This window comes from Tamandua tetradactyla, chromosome 2 (genome assembly GCF_023851605.1).
Source record: "Tamandua tetradactyla isolate mTamTet1 chromosome 2, mTamTet1.pri, whole genome shotgun sequence".
Classification (NCBI taxonomy): Eukaryota; Metazoa; Chordata; class Mammalia; order Pilosa; family Myrmecophagidae; genus Tamandua; species Tamandua tetradactyla.
Window position 1 is genome coordinate 52,024,302 of NC_135328.1, and position 15,511 is coordinate 52,039,812.

At 48.4% G+C, this 15,511-nt stretch overlaps 1 protein-coding gene across 3 annotated transcripts in view; it reads left to right on the forward strand.

Moving 5' to 3' along the window:
- Positions 1 to 15,511, forward strand: part of PTPA (protein phosphatase 2 phosphatase activator) — a 34,127-nt gene that overhangs the window by 16,830 nt on the left and 1,786 nt on the right. For all 3 annotated transcript variants that reach the window (XM_077146962.1, XM_077146966.1, XM_077146965.1), the window contains exons 6-9: positions 1,872 to 1,971; positions 2,947 to 3,071; positions 4,193 to 4,293; positions 11,018 to 11,125. In XM_077146962.1, the coding sequence (XP_077003077.1) occupies positions 1,872 to 1,971; positions 2,947 to 3,071; positions 4,193 to 4,293; positions 11,018 to 11,125 (434 nt within the window). The remainder of the gene's footprint in view (positions 1 to 1,871; positions 1,972 to 2,946; positions 3,072 to 4,192; positions 4,294 to 11,017; positions 11,126 to 15,511) is intronic.

Below are 15,511 nucleotides of genomic sequence, written 5' to 3' on the forward strand. Positions count from 1 at the left end.
ACCTTTATTCCCCCTATTGTTTATTTTCTATCTGTATTTTTTACTCATCTGTCCATACCCTAGTTAAAAGGAGCATCAGACACTAGGTTTTCACAATCACACAGTCACATTGTAAAAGCTATATAATTATGTAAAAGCTATATAATTATACAATCCTCTTCAAGAAACATGGTTACTGGTACACAGCTGTACATTTTCAGGCAGTTCCTCCAGCCTCTCCATTACACCTTAACTAAAAAGGAGGTATCTGTATAATGCGTAAGAATAACCTGCAGGATAACCTCTTGACTCTGTTTGAAATCTCTCAGCCACTGATACTTTATTTTGTTTTCATTTCTTTCTTTCCCCTTCTTTTAGTCACGAAGGTTTTCTCAGTCCCTTGATACCGGGTCCTGTGTCATCCTGGGATTTCTGTCCTACGTTGTCAGGGAGGTTTACACTCCTGGGAGTCATGTCCCATGTAGAGGGGGAGGGCATTGAATTTACTTGCTGTGTTGGCTTAGAGAGGCCACATCTGAGCAACAAAAGAGGTTCTTTAGGGGTGACTCTTAGGCCTAATTTTAAGTATGCTTGGTCTGTCTTTTGCAGGAATAAATTTCATAGAGGTGACCACCAAGATTGAGGGCTCAGCCTATTGATTTGGTTGTCCCACTGCTTGCTAGAATATCAGAAATTCTCCACATGGGGAAGTTTCTCCCCATTCCCCCAAGGGGACTTTGCAAAAGTTCTTTGTTCACTGTGATAGATGGGATTTTGACTAAGACCTTCAGGTATAGATCCCACAGGGAATCCTAACTGGATCAATAGGTATTTTCTTAAGCCGGTGCTCTCAGGTGTGTAAGAGTTCCTGAGTGATGGTTGCTGGGACTCTGGCTGGCCATAATTTGGACACTTTTTCAGGTGAAAGTAACTGAGCATTCCAAGCTCTGGAAGGACCTTCATTCTGCCAATACAGGACAGGAAATCAATGAAATGTTCTCTCTTCACCTCCCTCCAATTAGATACTCTGAATCATGGAATTCATCCCAAAGTCCAGTCAATAGTTTCTTCAGGACTGACCATTCCTGTTTGACATGACTGGAAAAGAAAGAGGGGTACCTTTTGACTCTATAATTGTACCATTCAGTCCTTTTTTAGAAGCCTTTAGTGGCTCCCCGCTGCTCTTAGGGTAAAGTGTGAACTCCTCACTGGCTATTAAAGCCCATCTGACTTTTCGTGTCACCTTATTTTATTTTCTCCTTGTTCTCTCTGCTTTAGCTATGCTGTCCTTCTTAGGGTTTGTCAAACAGATCCAGTTTTTTCTTGCTTCAGGGCCTTTGCACATACTCTCTTCTGGCTAGAACACTCTTCTTACTTAACCCCCCCTTTTTGCTTAGCCAACTCCCATTTGTCAGATTTCAGATTAATGTCATTTCCTAGGGACACCTTCCTTGAACTCTTATGTCCTCCATGATATCCCAATTATCACCTTGTCCTACTACTTCACAGCCAGAATCATAGTATTTGTAAATTGAATATCTGTCCTCTCTGATAGAACGTAAACTCTTTGAGGACAGGGATTTGTTCACTACTGCCTCTAGTGCCTGGCATTGACAGTGACTGCCCACATAAATAGGGTGGAATTGATGAGAAGTTAAATCTACAAATACGTAAATGCCTTTTTAAAAAGTCAATAGCCTGGGCCTTTATACCACTGGTAGTTCCTGAAAGAACCTTGGTCTTTCTGGTTGGGCCAGAGACCCTGTTATCTCCATGTGACCTTCCTCCCCTGAGGGACAGTTATCAATTATTTGGACTCTGGTGAAGCCAAGAAGCAATCTCATTCTTTTTTCTGGAAGGCTGTCAACCTCGGCTGTTTTTTCTCCCTGCAGGGCATGAAGCAGCTTTTGCTGCTTTCCTTTGCTGTCTCTGCAAGATTGGGGTGCTCCGGGTGGATGACCAAATAGCTATTGTCTTCAAGGTGTTCAATCGGTGAGGGAGAGGAGGGCTGGAGGGGTGGTTGCTGGGGAGGGGGAACAGGGTGCTTAAGAGATTTCCTGATTGGCTGATGATTCTCTTATCCCTGTTTTATCAAGCTCAGGTTTGTGGATGGGGTCTAAGACACCTCCTTCTAATAGGTTAAATTTCACCTCTGAGTAAAAACAAATGAAAGAAATGTCAAATGGCTATTAATGCTTACATGGCATTTGCAGGCACTGTTCTAAGTGCTTAACATGTATTGGTTCATTCAGTCCTCACAATAATCCTGTAAAGTAGCAACTATTATTTTCATTTTACAGATGAAGAAACTGAGGCATGAAAAAAATCAGCTCTCTTTTGACCAAAATCACACTGATCAGAGCTGAACCCAGGCAGTCAGGCTCTGAGCTGCTACCCTATGCCACTCAAACCACCTGCCAGGCAGCGCAGGTGTATATCAGAGTCACTTAGAAAACTCTTAAAATAATGATTCCCAGGCCCCACTCCGGTGGTGCTGATTCAGTAGGCCTGTATTGGGGCCCAGGGAATAGTGGGTTTAAAAGCTCCACAGGTGACTCTGATGCACAGCCTCTGATAAACTTGAAGGTTGCAATAGAAAGGATCTTGGAGATAATCTAATTCAACTCCCATCAATTTTTAGATGGATAAACTGAGGTTAGAGAAGTTAAGTCTCCTGCCCAAAGTCTTACAGTTTCTCTGGAGGGAGTTGAGAGCACTTATAACCCAGTAGATGTTTTACCCCTTTCCTGGTTTAAAAGAAAGCTAAGTATATGAGAAAAAATAAAGCTACATTATTTTGAAAATAACAGCTGATGTATAACTTATGCATGTTTTTAATTGAAATAGAGACCAGTTTTACTTTTAAGCAGTTGTTTCTGGCCTCTTTGTGCTCCCAAAGGTAGAAGGGTTGAAATTGTCTTTTTACTTTTTGCTTCCTTGCCTTTCTTCCCCCACCATCCTATGCAGGTATCTTGAGGTTATGCGGAAACTCCAGAAGACATACAGGATGGAGCCAGCCGGCAGCCAGGGAGTATGGGGCCTGGATGATTTCCAGTTTCTGCCCTTCATCTGGGGCAGTTCGCAACTGATAGGTACTAAAGGGATGTCTACTCTCCAACCCCCTCCCTTCCACCCGAGGGTACATTCTCTGTTTCCCCACACCACCACCTGTCCTCTTCTCGTCTTCCTTTCTTCTCCAGCCCAGGGCAGATAGTGACAGGTTGTAAAACAGGGCATTAGACTGGCTATTGACAGAGGCTGTTTGCTGTCAACCTTCTGCTGCAAGCCAGCGTGGTGGGCTGGGGAAGGCAGAGGCAGAGCAGGCAGAGCGCCACAGAAATAATGGAAAGTGACGTGGGCTGGAGCTAGGGCGCTCGCCTGGCACATAATGTACCGGTGTGAAATACACCCCAGCTCCTGGTAGCAGCTGCAGAGTTTTATGTTGAAAATGAAGGGCTCTTTTGACTCAGTGACCAACGTCATCTGCTGTTATTACTGAGTTGAGTGCAAGGGCGCCCTTCAGGGAGCTGCTGCCAAATGTTGGGTGATGAGCCTGTTTCCTATGGACCTCAGAAATGGCCTGCTTCCATGGTTCTTCCCTACTTCAGAACTGTTTTTTACAGTTTTTACAGGCTTGATCAGCTCATTGAGAGCTACTGGTGGGTGGAGGATGGGTTGATAATGTCTCTTTTGACATAGAATTAATTGCTTACAAGTCAGTATTAATAAATGACCATTTGTTGAGAACTTGCTCTTTTTCAGGTACTGCTCCAAGTGCTTCAGGTAGATTATCTCTCTCAATCTTCTCAATGAGACTGTGAAGAAGGGTCTTTGCCCTAAGACCAGCCATCATTGAGTAGCACTTACCCTCATGCACTGTGCTAAGCACTTTACACATGGTAATGACTGTTGTGTCATACTCAGCAACCATATGAGGGAGGTACACTTCTTATCTCCACTTCACAGATGAGGAAAATGAACCTCAGAGAGCTGAATCACTCATCTAAGGTCCCAACTAGTCAGAGGCCGAGTTGGAGTTTATTATATTAAAATGTACACATACAAGGCCATTTATTGCTTCTATGAAATCAAGCATTGAGGGCACCCTGGGCAGGCCTGTGGCCCTCACCTGGGTGTTGATTGTGGCTGAGCTGAAGGTACCCAGGTGATGTGAGTGACTGGTCCTTAACCCTCGCCTCTTTGCTCTTCCCAGACCACCCATATTTAGAGCCCAGGCACTTTGTAGATGAGAAGGCTGTGAATGAGAACCACAAAGACTACATGTTCCTGGAGTGTATCCTGTTTATCACTGAGGTAAGGGGAAGTGGGTAAGGGAGAGGTCCACGGCAGCCTCCAGGTTTAGATAAAATGAGGCTACTAGCTTTAGAGTAAGACAGAATAGCAGGGCTGCTGCCAAAGATGGCAGGGCTGGCTCCAGAGGGTGGGCTGCTGAAAAGGAACAACCCCATAAGGCTGCTCCTAAAAGGTGTATCCAGCTTCTGACCTTCCAGGATCTCCTCCTGCAAATCAGTGGTCCGAGTTGACTACTAAATCCCAGGGGATGGTTACTCACTAGAGTTGTTCTGAAGTCTGAAGAGGCTTGGTAGATATTGTTGGGAGAGATTTCAGCATCTTTTTAATTTCTCCCTCATTTTTGAAGGATAATTTTGCTGGATATAGGAGTCTTGGTTGGCAGTTTTTCTCTTTTAGTATTTTAAATATATCATCCCACTGTCTTCTAGCTTCCATGGTTTCTGCTGAGAAATCTACACAAAATCTTATTGGGTTTCCCTTGTATGTAATGGATTGTTTTTCTCTTGCTGCTTTCAAGATCTTCTCTTTCTCTTTGACCTCTGACATTCTAACTAGTAAGTGTCTTGGAGAACGCCTATTTGGGTCTAATCTCTTTGGGGTGCGCTGCACTTCTTGGATCTGTAATTTTAGGTCTTTCATAAGAGTTGGGAAATTTTCAGTGATAATTTCTTCCATTAGTTTTTCTCCTCCTTTTCCCTTCTCTTCTCCTTCTGGGACACCCACAACACGTATATTTGTGCGGTTCATATTGTCCTTGAGTTCCCTGATACCCTGTTCAAATTTTTCCATTCTTTTCCCTATAGTTTCTGTTTCTTTTTGGAATTCAGATGTTCCATCCTCCAAATCACTAATTCTATCTTCTGTCTCTTTAAATCTATCATTGTAGCTATCCATTATTTTTTCTATGTTTGCTACTTTATCCTTCACTTCCATAAGTTCTGTGATTTGTTTTTTCAGTTTTTCTATTTCTTCTTTATGTTCAGCCCATGTCCTCTTCATGTCCTCCCTCAATTTATTGATTTCATTTTTGAAGAGGTTTTCCATTTCTGTTCGTATATTCAGCATTAGTTGTCTCAGCTCTTGTGTCTCATTTGAGCTATTGGTTTGTTCCTTTGACTGAGCCATATTCTCAATCTTTTGAGCGTGGACAGTTATCTTCTGCTGCTGGCGTCTGGGCATTTATTCAGATTTCTCTTGGTGTTGGACCCAGCAAGGTTGTAATATTTTTCTGTGAAATCTCTGGGTTCTGTTTTTCTTATCCTGCCCAGTAGGTGGCGCTCGTGGCACCCGTTTGTCTGCGGGTCCCACCAGTAAAAGGTGCTGTGGGACCTTATACTTTGGAAAACTCTCGCCGTCCTGGGGGTTCGCTAGCCGAAACGGCTTGAGCCGGCCCGGGGTCCGAACGCAGGGAGGGTTGCTGGTCGCCGCAGCCAGGGAAAGAGCCCGTCCGAATTTCCTAGTCGGCCCTGGGCAACAAGCGTGGCGGGAGGGCGCCAGCGGCAGCGGCCCGCCCGAGAGAGAGCACGTTCCCCGGGAGTCACGGGTTTGGCAGGGGCCTCCCCCACCCGTCACCGTTCTCCGCGGCCTGGGGGTTTCCGATCCAATTCTCTCAGTTGGTCCGGGGGCTGTGCGTGGTGTGGGCGCCAGCCATCTTTGTTTCAGGGGACCGCCTCTCCAATTCTCCCAGCCGGCCCGGGAAGGGGGAAGGGAGTAACTCCGGCCGCTTGCCACCCCGCCCGGTAAGGCCCGCGCGCCTCGGCGATCTCACCCGAGCTGCTTCTCTCAGCCAGCCAGCCGTTCCAGGATGGGGTACGCTGTGTTTTTTATCTCTGTTGTGGCTTTGGGCGCTTTCTGTATCGTTTCTACTCCCCTAGTAGGTGTCCTGGAGAAGAAACTAAGATCCGCGCGTCTTACTAAGCCGCCATCTTCCAGGAAGTCTCAGCATCTTTTTAGTGGCGCCTACAAGGTCTGTGGAGCCAAGTGTGTGTGAATGTGTAGGATGAACATTTGAGGAGTTGAGGACATGGAGCCTAAGCGAAGTGCTGGAGGTGGAAATGAGCACGCCTGTGGGTGGCAGTCACTGGGCTCCCCACCCACTAGGCAGGAGTTCATTAACTGGGAGCTCTTGTCTTGCTAAGGCAGGATTTCCCAAAGTGCAGCCATGAACCATTTATTTCCTCAAGATCACCTGGGAAGCTTGTTAAAATTGCCTGTTCCTAGGCTCCACCCCACTTTCTGAATCAGACTTTCAGAAGAAATACTGCTCTTAGGGTATCTGTTCTGGGACGTGTCAAGACTTTTCATTCTTCTTGCCCTTTTGCCACTCCCCCCTCACCAGCCCCCCCCCCCAATATATCCTGGTTTTGCTGTCTGGAGAGGGTTCTTGTCCCTGTTCTCATGCGCATTGGTCCCAGAGACATCTCTGTTATACCCATGGATTCCTATGCATGGGAGGTGTTCTGTTGGCTGCCCAATCTGAGCTCCTCGAAGAGTTGTAGCTTTAGAGTGCCCCATGGTCAGCATTCGGCACAGGCTTCTGCCAAACTCCAGAGACCAGAGAGGAATGACACATTTTTCGAAGTCAGCAAATAAAGCTGTACTGAGGCTTGGTGGCCACTGCTTCATTCTCTGGGAACTGCTGTCTTCAGAAGTGTAGCACACCCAAGGTTGGAAGGACTTGGAGGCAGCCTGGCTCACTGCCTTGAGAGCATGTCACATGCTGCTTTTTGTCCCTGAAGTGGAGTATGAGGATCTGCTGAGCCCTGGGAAATCCCAGGATGAGCTGGAGGAGGAGGGTGGGTAGAAAGGGTGCAGTTTCTATGCTGAGCGAGAGGACAGCTCTCACTCAGGAGATAAAGCTAAGCTGTTGTTGGCTCCCCCTTGTGGCTAGCCAAATCCTGGGTCCCGGTCGTGAGGAGGCAGGCCAGAATGCGTGTCAGGGAACACGGAGATTGATTTCACATTAAAATTTTGTATTTTTGTTCGTTTGTTTGGTTATGTTGGTTTAAAAAAAAAAAAGGTTTCCCAAAGTTTGAGACCCAATTCCTCTGCTGTAGTAGATTTTAAAGTGGCCACTAGGTGATGCTAAGGGCACATTGAACTTGGGGAAGGTTTCCGTGACATTTAATTGGGAGAGAGGTGTGAATAGGGAGAAGAGGGGAGGACTTCCTTAGAGTTTGGGGCTGTTCTTCATTCCCTCTGCATGGCCAGATTTTCACGTTGGGCCTAGGCTCTTGGTTATAGTGTTAAAAACTGTGTGTTAAGAGGAGATATACACCATAAGCTGAGGTGATTATAGCAAGAGCCCCCTTTTGCCCACCTGGTTGGCCTAGACCCAAGCTGGTGTGATTGTTGGCTGCAGCACTCCATGTGTTAGTTCTTCAGAGCTTGAGACCAGCTTTTTGCAGTCCATTGTCTGGCAAGTGAGTGACCTGGCCAGGCTCACCCTGACAAAGGAAGGCTGAAGGCTGAACACTGGGAGTAAGACTTGGAGGCCTGGGCAGGGTTCTGTGCACTCGGATCAGGAAGAAGGTGGTTTTGCGTCTGGAGATCTGGGATCACTCTGGGCTGGTACAGCTACGAGAATAAACAAAACCACAAAAAGTTGAAAATGGAGTTGAGCTTCCCCTCCCAGGCTTTACCGGGGACCTGCCCTGGTAGTCTCAGGCATCCCAGGTGAGGGACTCTACTTTTCAGCGCTTCTGCTGCCTCAGGAAATGTAGCCCTGGCGCCTTTAAGAGTCCAGGGCAGGCAGGAAAAGAATTTCAGTTTCAATCTGGCTTCTAAATTTGGAGTTTTGGGAAGGGAGGGATCAGATTTCAGCTGGAAGGGAAGGAGCTGACAGGAAGGCACTGTGCAGAGCCTCCCCCCATCCCCCCCTCAGTTACTGACAGAGGAACCATTTACAAAAGGCCGATTCTCTGGGGAGTGGAGAGGCAGGAACGCAGCGTCTGTGAGTAATTTCCTGCTCAATATGGCTGCTCTGACTCACACGATTCCCCTGGGGTCACTGCGGGACTGCAGCTTGCTTGCTTGCTCTCGCTCTTTCTCTTCTCCCTTTGTGGCTAGAATGAGCTAATTTTTTTCCCCCTGTCTTCTCGCCCCCGATTCTTTTTTTTTTCTCCTCATCTGTTTTTCTTTCCCAGAGTTGCAGTCTTCTCTGAAGGACATAGGAGACCTTAGGACACAGAAGGCCTCAAGGGGTGCAGTCCTTGAGAAACAGTATCTTTGGCCTTTTCACTGGTGGGGGTCCAGGGCCATTGGGGCTCTGGAGCACAGGCCTCACACTTGCTCTTCCAACAGACCAGAGAAGCCTTTTGGGGACCCTTTCCATGCCCTAGTTGGCAAGGAAGCTTAGTTTCTGGTTTTGCAGTATCTGCCTGCCTGCCTTTAGTGAGCAGGCCCCTGAGGTGCTGCAGTTGGACAAAACCAGCAGGGTGTCACTGGGCTGGCTTGTCTACAGGGTCTTGTCCAAAGAGTAAAGTTGATTGCATAGTTCAAATTATCCCTAAGCCTGGAAGTATGCAGCAGAGGACTGGAGTTCGGCCCTCCCAGAGGAGCAGAGAGCCTGGGGAAGGGGTGGGACAAGGAGAGGCTAGTGAGGAAGCGGGTGGGGAGATTGGGGTGGGGCCTTACTGAAAGGGATGGTTGGAACAAAGCTCTGAACAAAGCTTCCCGAAAGCAAGGCCCCTGTAGGCTGGGTGTGCCAGGCAGCCCTCCTGGAGGAGGAAACCTTGGACAGAGAGGAGTAGAAAGCATTCTGGTTGGAGAATGGCCCAAAGAAAACCCTGCTGGGACCAGGGCTCTGTTTTTTGTCTAATGTCTTAGGCTGTGGCCTCACTGGTAGGGAGCCTGAAAGGGAAGGGAAGGTTCTTTGCTACAGGAGGTGAGCAGGCACTTTGGAGAATTGGACCAGGAGGAGAGAGATGACAGGGATAAAAATGGAGGCTTTGGGGGCTTTAAAATTACTTAAGAATTCACTTACTGGAGAATGGAGAAGGTGAGAGGCCTGCAAGAGTGGGTTAGCCAGACACAAGCCACAGCTGAAGGGTGGGAATTAGGTCTATGTGCCACTGAGGGCCCTTAAAATTATGATTTCCCAACATGGACATAGAGCCTCAGGGCTTATCCTTCCTCCCTAAAACAGCTCTTGCCCAGCTCCCTACCTTCCTGCACAGCCTCTTCTGGAACCTTCCAACCACTAAGGGTCCAAGTCACTGCCTCCTTGCCAGGCTTGGTCTCTATGTTTTTCATGCCTCTGAAGCTTGGGGCACAGGGTACTGAACCCTGTCCCTTCAGCATAAATGCTGCCAACAAGACTGGGGTAGAAATGGGGGTGGTTTGAGGGGATTGGAAAGTGCTTGGATAATAAATACAAATAAGTGTACTGACCTCGTGGTGTCCGAGGGATGCATTCAGGCATACAAGCCTCCCTGTCTTAGTGCTGTGGTTGCTGATGTCATGGGAACTTCACTGGGCTCGCTGCAGAATTTCTCTCTCTTCCTGGAGGGTCAGACTCTGCAAGAGAAGGGATCAGAAGTGGAATCGTCCTTGCCCCAGACTGCTGTTTGCTGCTGTGGTTGCCATCCCTTCACCTCCTGACTGGGCCAGGCTGGTTTTCTAAGCAGACCTTCCTCTCAGGAATCTACTGCAAATGCCCCCTATTGCACATCTGACTCGCTGTTTTCTTCTCTCCCTCTCCCTGCCATGCCGAGGGCAGTCGGATGCCTGGGTTTGAATCTTACTCGCTCTGGTCCTTCCCCAAACTGCCACCTCCCTCTGCTCTTCCAGCTCTGCCAGTGGCAAGTGTAGACCAGGTGCCAGGGGCAGAGCCTGCCCTTTGTATGAGGGCAGGATGGGGAAAAGGATGGGCCTGGAAGGATTGGGGTCCAAGCTGTTGCTGCTGTTTTGTTTGAATAGAAGTGAGTCACAGTGTCAGAGAAACACTCTGTGGCTCTGGAGGAGTTGGTGGGAACTGCATGAGGAGTTTGAATGGAGATTTTATTTTCCTATGGCTGCTGGATTTGATGGGAGGTGGGAATCAGGCCCCTTCTTTTTATTATTTTTTATCGATATATATTATATATTCACATACCATGTAATCATCCAAATTGTGCAATCAGTGGTTCACAATATCATCATATAGCTGTGCATTTATCATCACAATTGACTTTTTTTGAAAAATAACATATATACAACAAAAGCAATAAATTTCAAAGCACATCACCATAATTAGTTGTAGAGCAGATTTCAGATTTTGGTATGGGCTACAATTCCACAATTTTAGGTTTTTACTTCTAGCTACTCTAAGGTACCGGGAGTCTAAAAGAAATATCAGTATAATGATGCAGCAATCATATTCATTTGTTAAACCCTACCTTCTCTGTATAACTCCACAATCACCTATGATCTTTTTCCCACTCTTTAGGAGTATTTGGGCTATGCCTATTCTAACTTTTTCATGTTAGGCCCCTTCTTTTGACTGTAGAGGAAACATGGGTGACCAGGGGTGGCTGGGCAAGGGAAGTTGTTTTCCCAGTAGATTTCAAAGGCCAAAAGGAACCTTGTATCTGGCATTTGTTTATGTCTGTCTGTATGTGTGTACACAGGCAGATCCTTGCACCCCAAGCATGTATGTTTGTGTGAGCATGACCATATTTCAGGGGCACAAGCATGAGTTTTCAGGCTGCCCCCATTTCTCCAGCTTGTGGACTCTCTTTTCCAGATGAAGACAGGCCCCTTTGCAGAGCACTCCAACCAGCTATGGAACATCAGTGCTGTACCCTCCTGGTCCAAAGTGAACCAGGGTCTCATCCGCATGTATAAAGCTGAGGTGAGTGGGATTTGTTGGCCTTCAGCTGTCCCTACAGTTATACTGGGGTACTGGGGTTGAGGACAAAGCAGAAGAGCAGAAGACTTGGGTTCTGGGGCTGCTGCCAACCCTCCCACAACCTGTCTCTCCCACAACTGTTGTGATCTGAATCTTAAGCTAGTTCTTCTAACGCATAGTGCCTCAGAATCTCCCATCTGTGGAATGGGCAGTAGAAAAAGCACCAGACTAAGTGAGGCCCACCATGCCCTGAGTAGTTTGGTGACTGGGACAGGTCCCTGCTGCTTTGTGGTCCTCAGTTCCCCCCTGTCAAATGGCCACAGGCTTCTTGCAACTCAGGCAGGCCCCTGTAGCGGTCTCTTTGGGAGGGGGTGGGGAGACAAAAGTGTTTCCTCCCAAACCTTAGTGTATGTGATTGCTGGGGAGTACAGTCTAGGATGGAGGCTGGGAGTTGGTGTTTTTAATGAACTCTTCAGGTGATTTTTCTTCCCAGTTATTTTCAAAAATAATTTCAAACTTACAAGACAGTTATAAAAATAAAACAAACCCCATATAGAGAACTCCAACCTACACTATCTCCCCACAGATCCCCTGATCCCCAATTTTAACATTTCACCACCCTTTAGGTGACTTTGATGCAGTTGGTCTGTCCTCTTAAATAATCCAGAATTAGGAACACAGGGAGAGGCCGTGGTTTCCTAGAGTGCCCCCTGCTGGGAGGCTGTTGCCTCCTGGCTTCGAGAGTGTTCTCCTACCCCCTCTTCTCTTCTTCCAGCAAAGGAGGTTGCTTTTTCTCTTGCAAGTATGAAGGAGACATTTTGTTTCACCTTTTCTCTTCCACCAGCTCCTCTCACACCTTAGGTAGATCATTGTAGAACTGCTTCACCTTGGCGGGGAAGGGCCTGGGTGTGAAGTCCCTCGCTCGGAGCTATACAGGTAGATGGGCTTCCTAAGACCCCCTTTCCCCCCACTTAGGTTGGTCCTGTCGGTTCATTCATGGCATCAAATACTGCCCCTTGGATGTCCATCTCTTGACCCTTGGCCGTCCCATTCTTTACTGGGAAAGAGATACTCCTGATGTACTTCGTTAAGCCTAGAGCTTATCAGTGGAGGCTGGGAATGGGAGGTGGGAAGGGTATTAGAGGAGCTGGGTGAGGTTTGATAACACAAATACTTCCAGTTGGGCCAGCTCCCTCTGTATGGTCCTGAAGGGGTTAATGGTGCTGGAACTGACTGGGCTTGGCCCTCTCTCCTTCCAGCTCTCTCTCCCCCTCCCCATCCCTTTCCTCTGGACTTCACATCCTGTGTTTAGGTTCCAGCCCACATACCTCTCTAATCTGAGTGGCTTCGTTTGCTGGGACTGTGTAGTCTCCTTCCGGCAGCCCGCCCTGGCTTTCTACTCCAGCTCTCCCTTGCCTGGAGAGCACCCGGGTCACTGCCCTCTGAGTGTTCTGTTGTTCCTGACACCCCCACCCCTGCTCAGTCCCACAGAGGGGGAGATGGAGACTACATCACTTGCTTAACCCTCCCCACTGCTAGGGGCTGCCCTGTAGTGTGTTAGGGGTGCCTTGCTCCCCTTTAGCACACCACTCCCCTTACCTCCTGGTGTGTAAAAGCGAGGATGCTGTGGCTGCCTTTTCTTGTTTGGTATCTTACATTCTCTCCTTTCTGTAGGTCTTTTAGCTGAACAACTTTAAACTTATTTTGACCTAGGCCCCCTGAGGGCAGAGCAAGAGACACTGTCCTTTCTCCCCATTTCCACCTACCACCACTTTCTAGAGGCAAAGAACTCCAGGCTGATAGAGGATGAGGGAGGAGCAAGTTAAGATTCAGAATGGTGATAGTGTAGCAAGAATAGAAGAACTTAACAGTCCACAGTATAAAAGTCAGTATTTTTACAGATCTCAACGTGATACAGTGATAAAAAAACTGCCATCACTCAGGTCATGAGGGAGGGTGCTCTAGTGGGTAGCTAAGCATCTTTCCCGAAAACAGGGGAAATTCCAGCTCTTGATGCATACATGCGTAATGGGAGCTTGCTGTGTTGTGTGGTAGCCAGACTTCTCTAGGGTAATACTGTAACTCACTAACTTTAGTTTATGAACACCACATCTTTGTAATGTTTAGTGCACGTTTATAAGTTACTAGTAAGTAGCCCTTATCTTAGTCTTTGGTTCACGGACTTCCATGTTCCCTGTCCAGAGGGGCCAAGAAAAGGCTTGGCATTTTCAGACCTTCTCAGTCTGTGGGCAGGGCCTGAGAGGCCCACCAGTCTTGAAATCTAGAGGGGGTTAGCAAGGCCAGGGCCTACCAGCTAGAGTTAGCCACTGGAGAGTAGTTGACCTCTCTGAGCTGGCACAAAGCCCTAACCAGGCCCTGACATCAGGTGTCTTCTTCAAGCAGCCTAAAGGTTTGAGACTAACCTTCTCAAGAAACCTTTCTTCTCAAGAAACCTGTCTGGCCTTTTTGAACTGAAGAACCAAATGCTTTCAGGGACCTGTGTGGTAGTAGGGCCCTTCTTTCCTGAGGCCTACCTCTGTGCTAGTGCTGTCTTGGGAAGGGCCTTGTTAGGGCCTGGAGAGCCCCTTCTCCCCTTTCAGTCACCTCAAAGTGCTTCCGGTCCCAGCCTTTGACCTGGGCCTCTATCTAGAAGGTCCATAAGTGGACAGACTGAAGCTACCTAGGTACACAGGGTGGGACCTTTGGGACAGTATATCTGGGCTGGGCCTTGCTGGGATAAAGTCCTGACCAGACCTTCCCTTCTGCTTTTCCCCTGGAGCCTTAGACTTCCTTTGCCTCAAACAGCATCTTGACTTTAGCCCAGCTCCTCGCCTCTCCTGTGGCCCTGGGGAAGCTTATTATGTGGCCCTTTGGTATCATCTCAGGGGAGGACATCTGTCTTTTCCCCTTCCCCAAAGCTTCTTGCCTTTACAGCTCTTCTTGAATGAGAACTAGAAGCAGGCTGACCTTTGACCCCATTGGAATTCCAGGGCCCTGGGGGGGCCCCCTTTTCCAAACTCCCACCACTTCCCTGATGACATAAGCACGATGGCAGCTGCCTTTGCCTCTGGCTCAGCTCTGCTGCTGCTCCCTTCTTCCCCCAGGGACCACCCCCAGCTGTCTGCTCCCCAGTTTCTCTGCCTAAGGCCCTAAGAGCTGGCTGTGGCCAGGAGCCCTATCCCTCCCACATTGTTGCTTAGCCCCCTGCCCTTCTTTAACTGCACAAAAAAGATTTCCCTTTGCCCACTCCCCTCTTGGAGTAGACCTTGTAGACCACCCCTCACCCTAATACACACAGAGCTGACTGAGACCTTCTCACACTGTGTGCCTCTTCCTCCCCTTTTGTGCAGCTGGTTCTTGAGGTGAGAGAATGTGGGCTTAGTCATGGCACCCCTTTGTCCTCCTAAGTTAGTTGAAGGTTGAGGCCTCAGCAGCAGAGTATAGTCCTCACTTCCTCTGGAGGTCATAAGTCTTGGTACCCCCTAGTCAGGAGGTGCCCTGCACATTCTGGCTATTTCTTTAGCCAGAGTTGTGAGAGGAGGCCCTGGGGCAGTCCGGTAGATCTCCATAAGCCTGGACATGCTGCCTGTTGGCAGCCCACTAGGGACCAGAGCCTGTATGGTGGTAGGCACCATTGGGGTAGGTGCAGGCTGGCTGGGAGTTGGGACTCTGATCTTTCCTTCGGTCCTGTGTCATGTTGAAGCAGTACCCAGGCTGGGGGGGCACGTGCCTGGAGGTCAGGTTGGCTGGAGGTCAGGTTGGCTGTAACAACTGATCTCCCCAACTTTCCTCCTGTCAGAGCGCTGAGGCCAAGGCTGAGCTGGGCTGGTTCAGAGAGTATGTCCATCCACATGCTCAGCAGTCCCTTAGCTCGGTACTCTTTTTCTCCTGTCCCATGCACGGGCCTACTGGGAATTGCCCTGGGATAGGGGGATGTCATCTGGTTCTTATTGTCTTATTTCCAAGGGGGCAAGATGCCATTTTTTGTTTTTAGTCCAGAGAACTGAGATCTGAGAAAATGGGCCTTGGCCCCTTCTCAGACTTGTGTACAAATGTCCCCAAGCTGCTTGTTCAGGGTTGGGACCCCACAGGATCTGGCAGGGTTCTTCTCACGTCTATCCCTCAGTTTCTCCCTCAGGGTCAGGTGATGTCATCGGGCTAACTCCTTTTTTTGGCTTCTGCTTTGTGGGGTTGGGCTGTCCCCCACCCCTTCGTTTCTCATTATTTGGTGACTCTGATTATTGTGCAGTAGGGAGTCTTTGGATGAAATGGCATGTTTGGGAGCAGGAAAAGGCTTATGTCAAGCAGGGGAGCCTTGCCTTTCTCCAAAGGCCTGGGGGCTGCTCTTTGACGGGGCTACTTCCTGGGCCCTGATTTGACCCCTTCTGG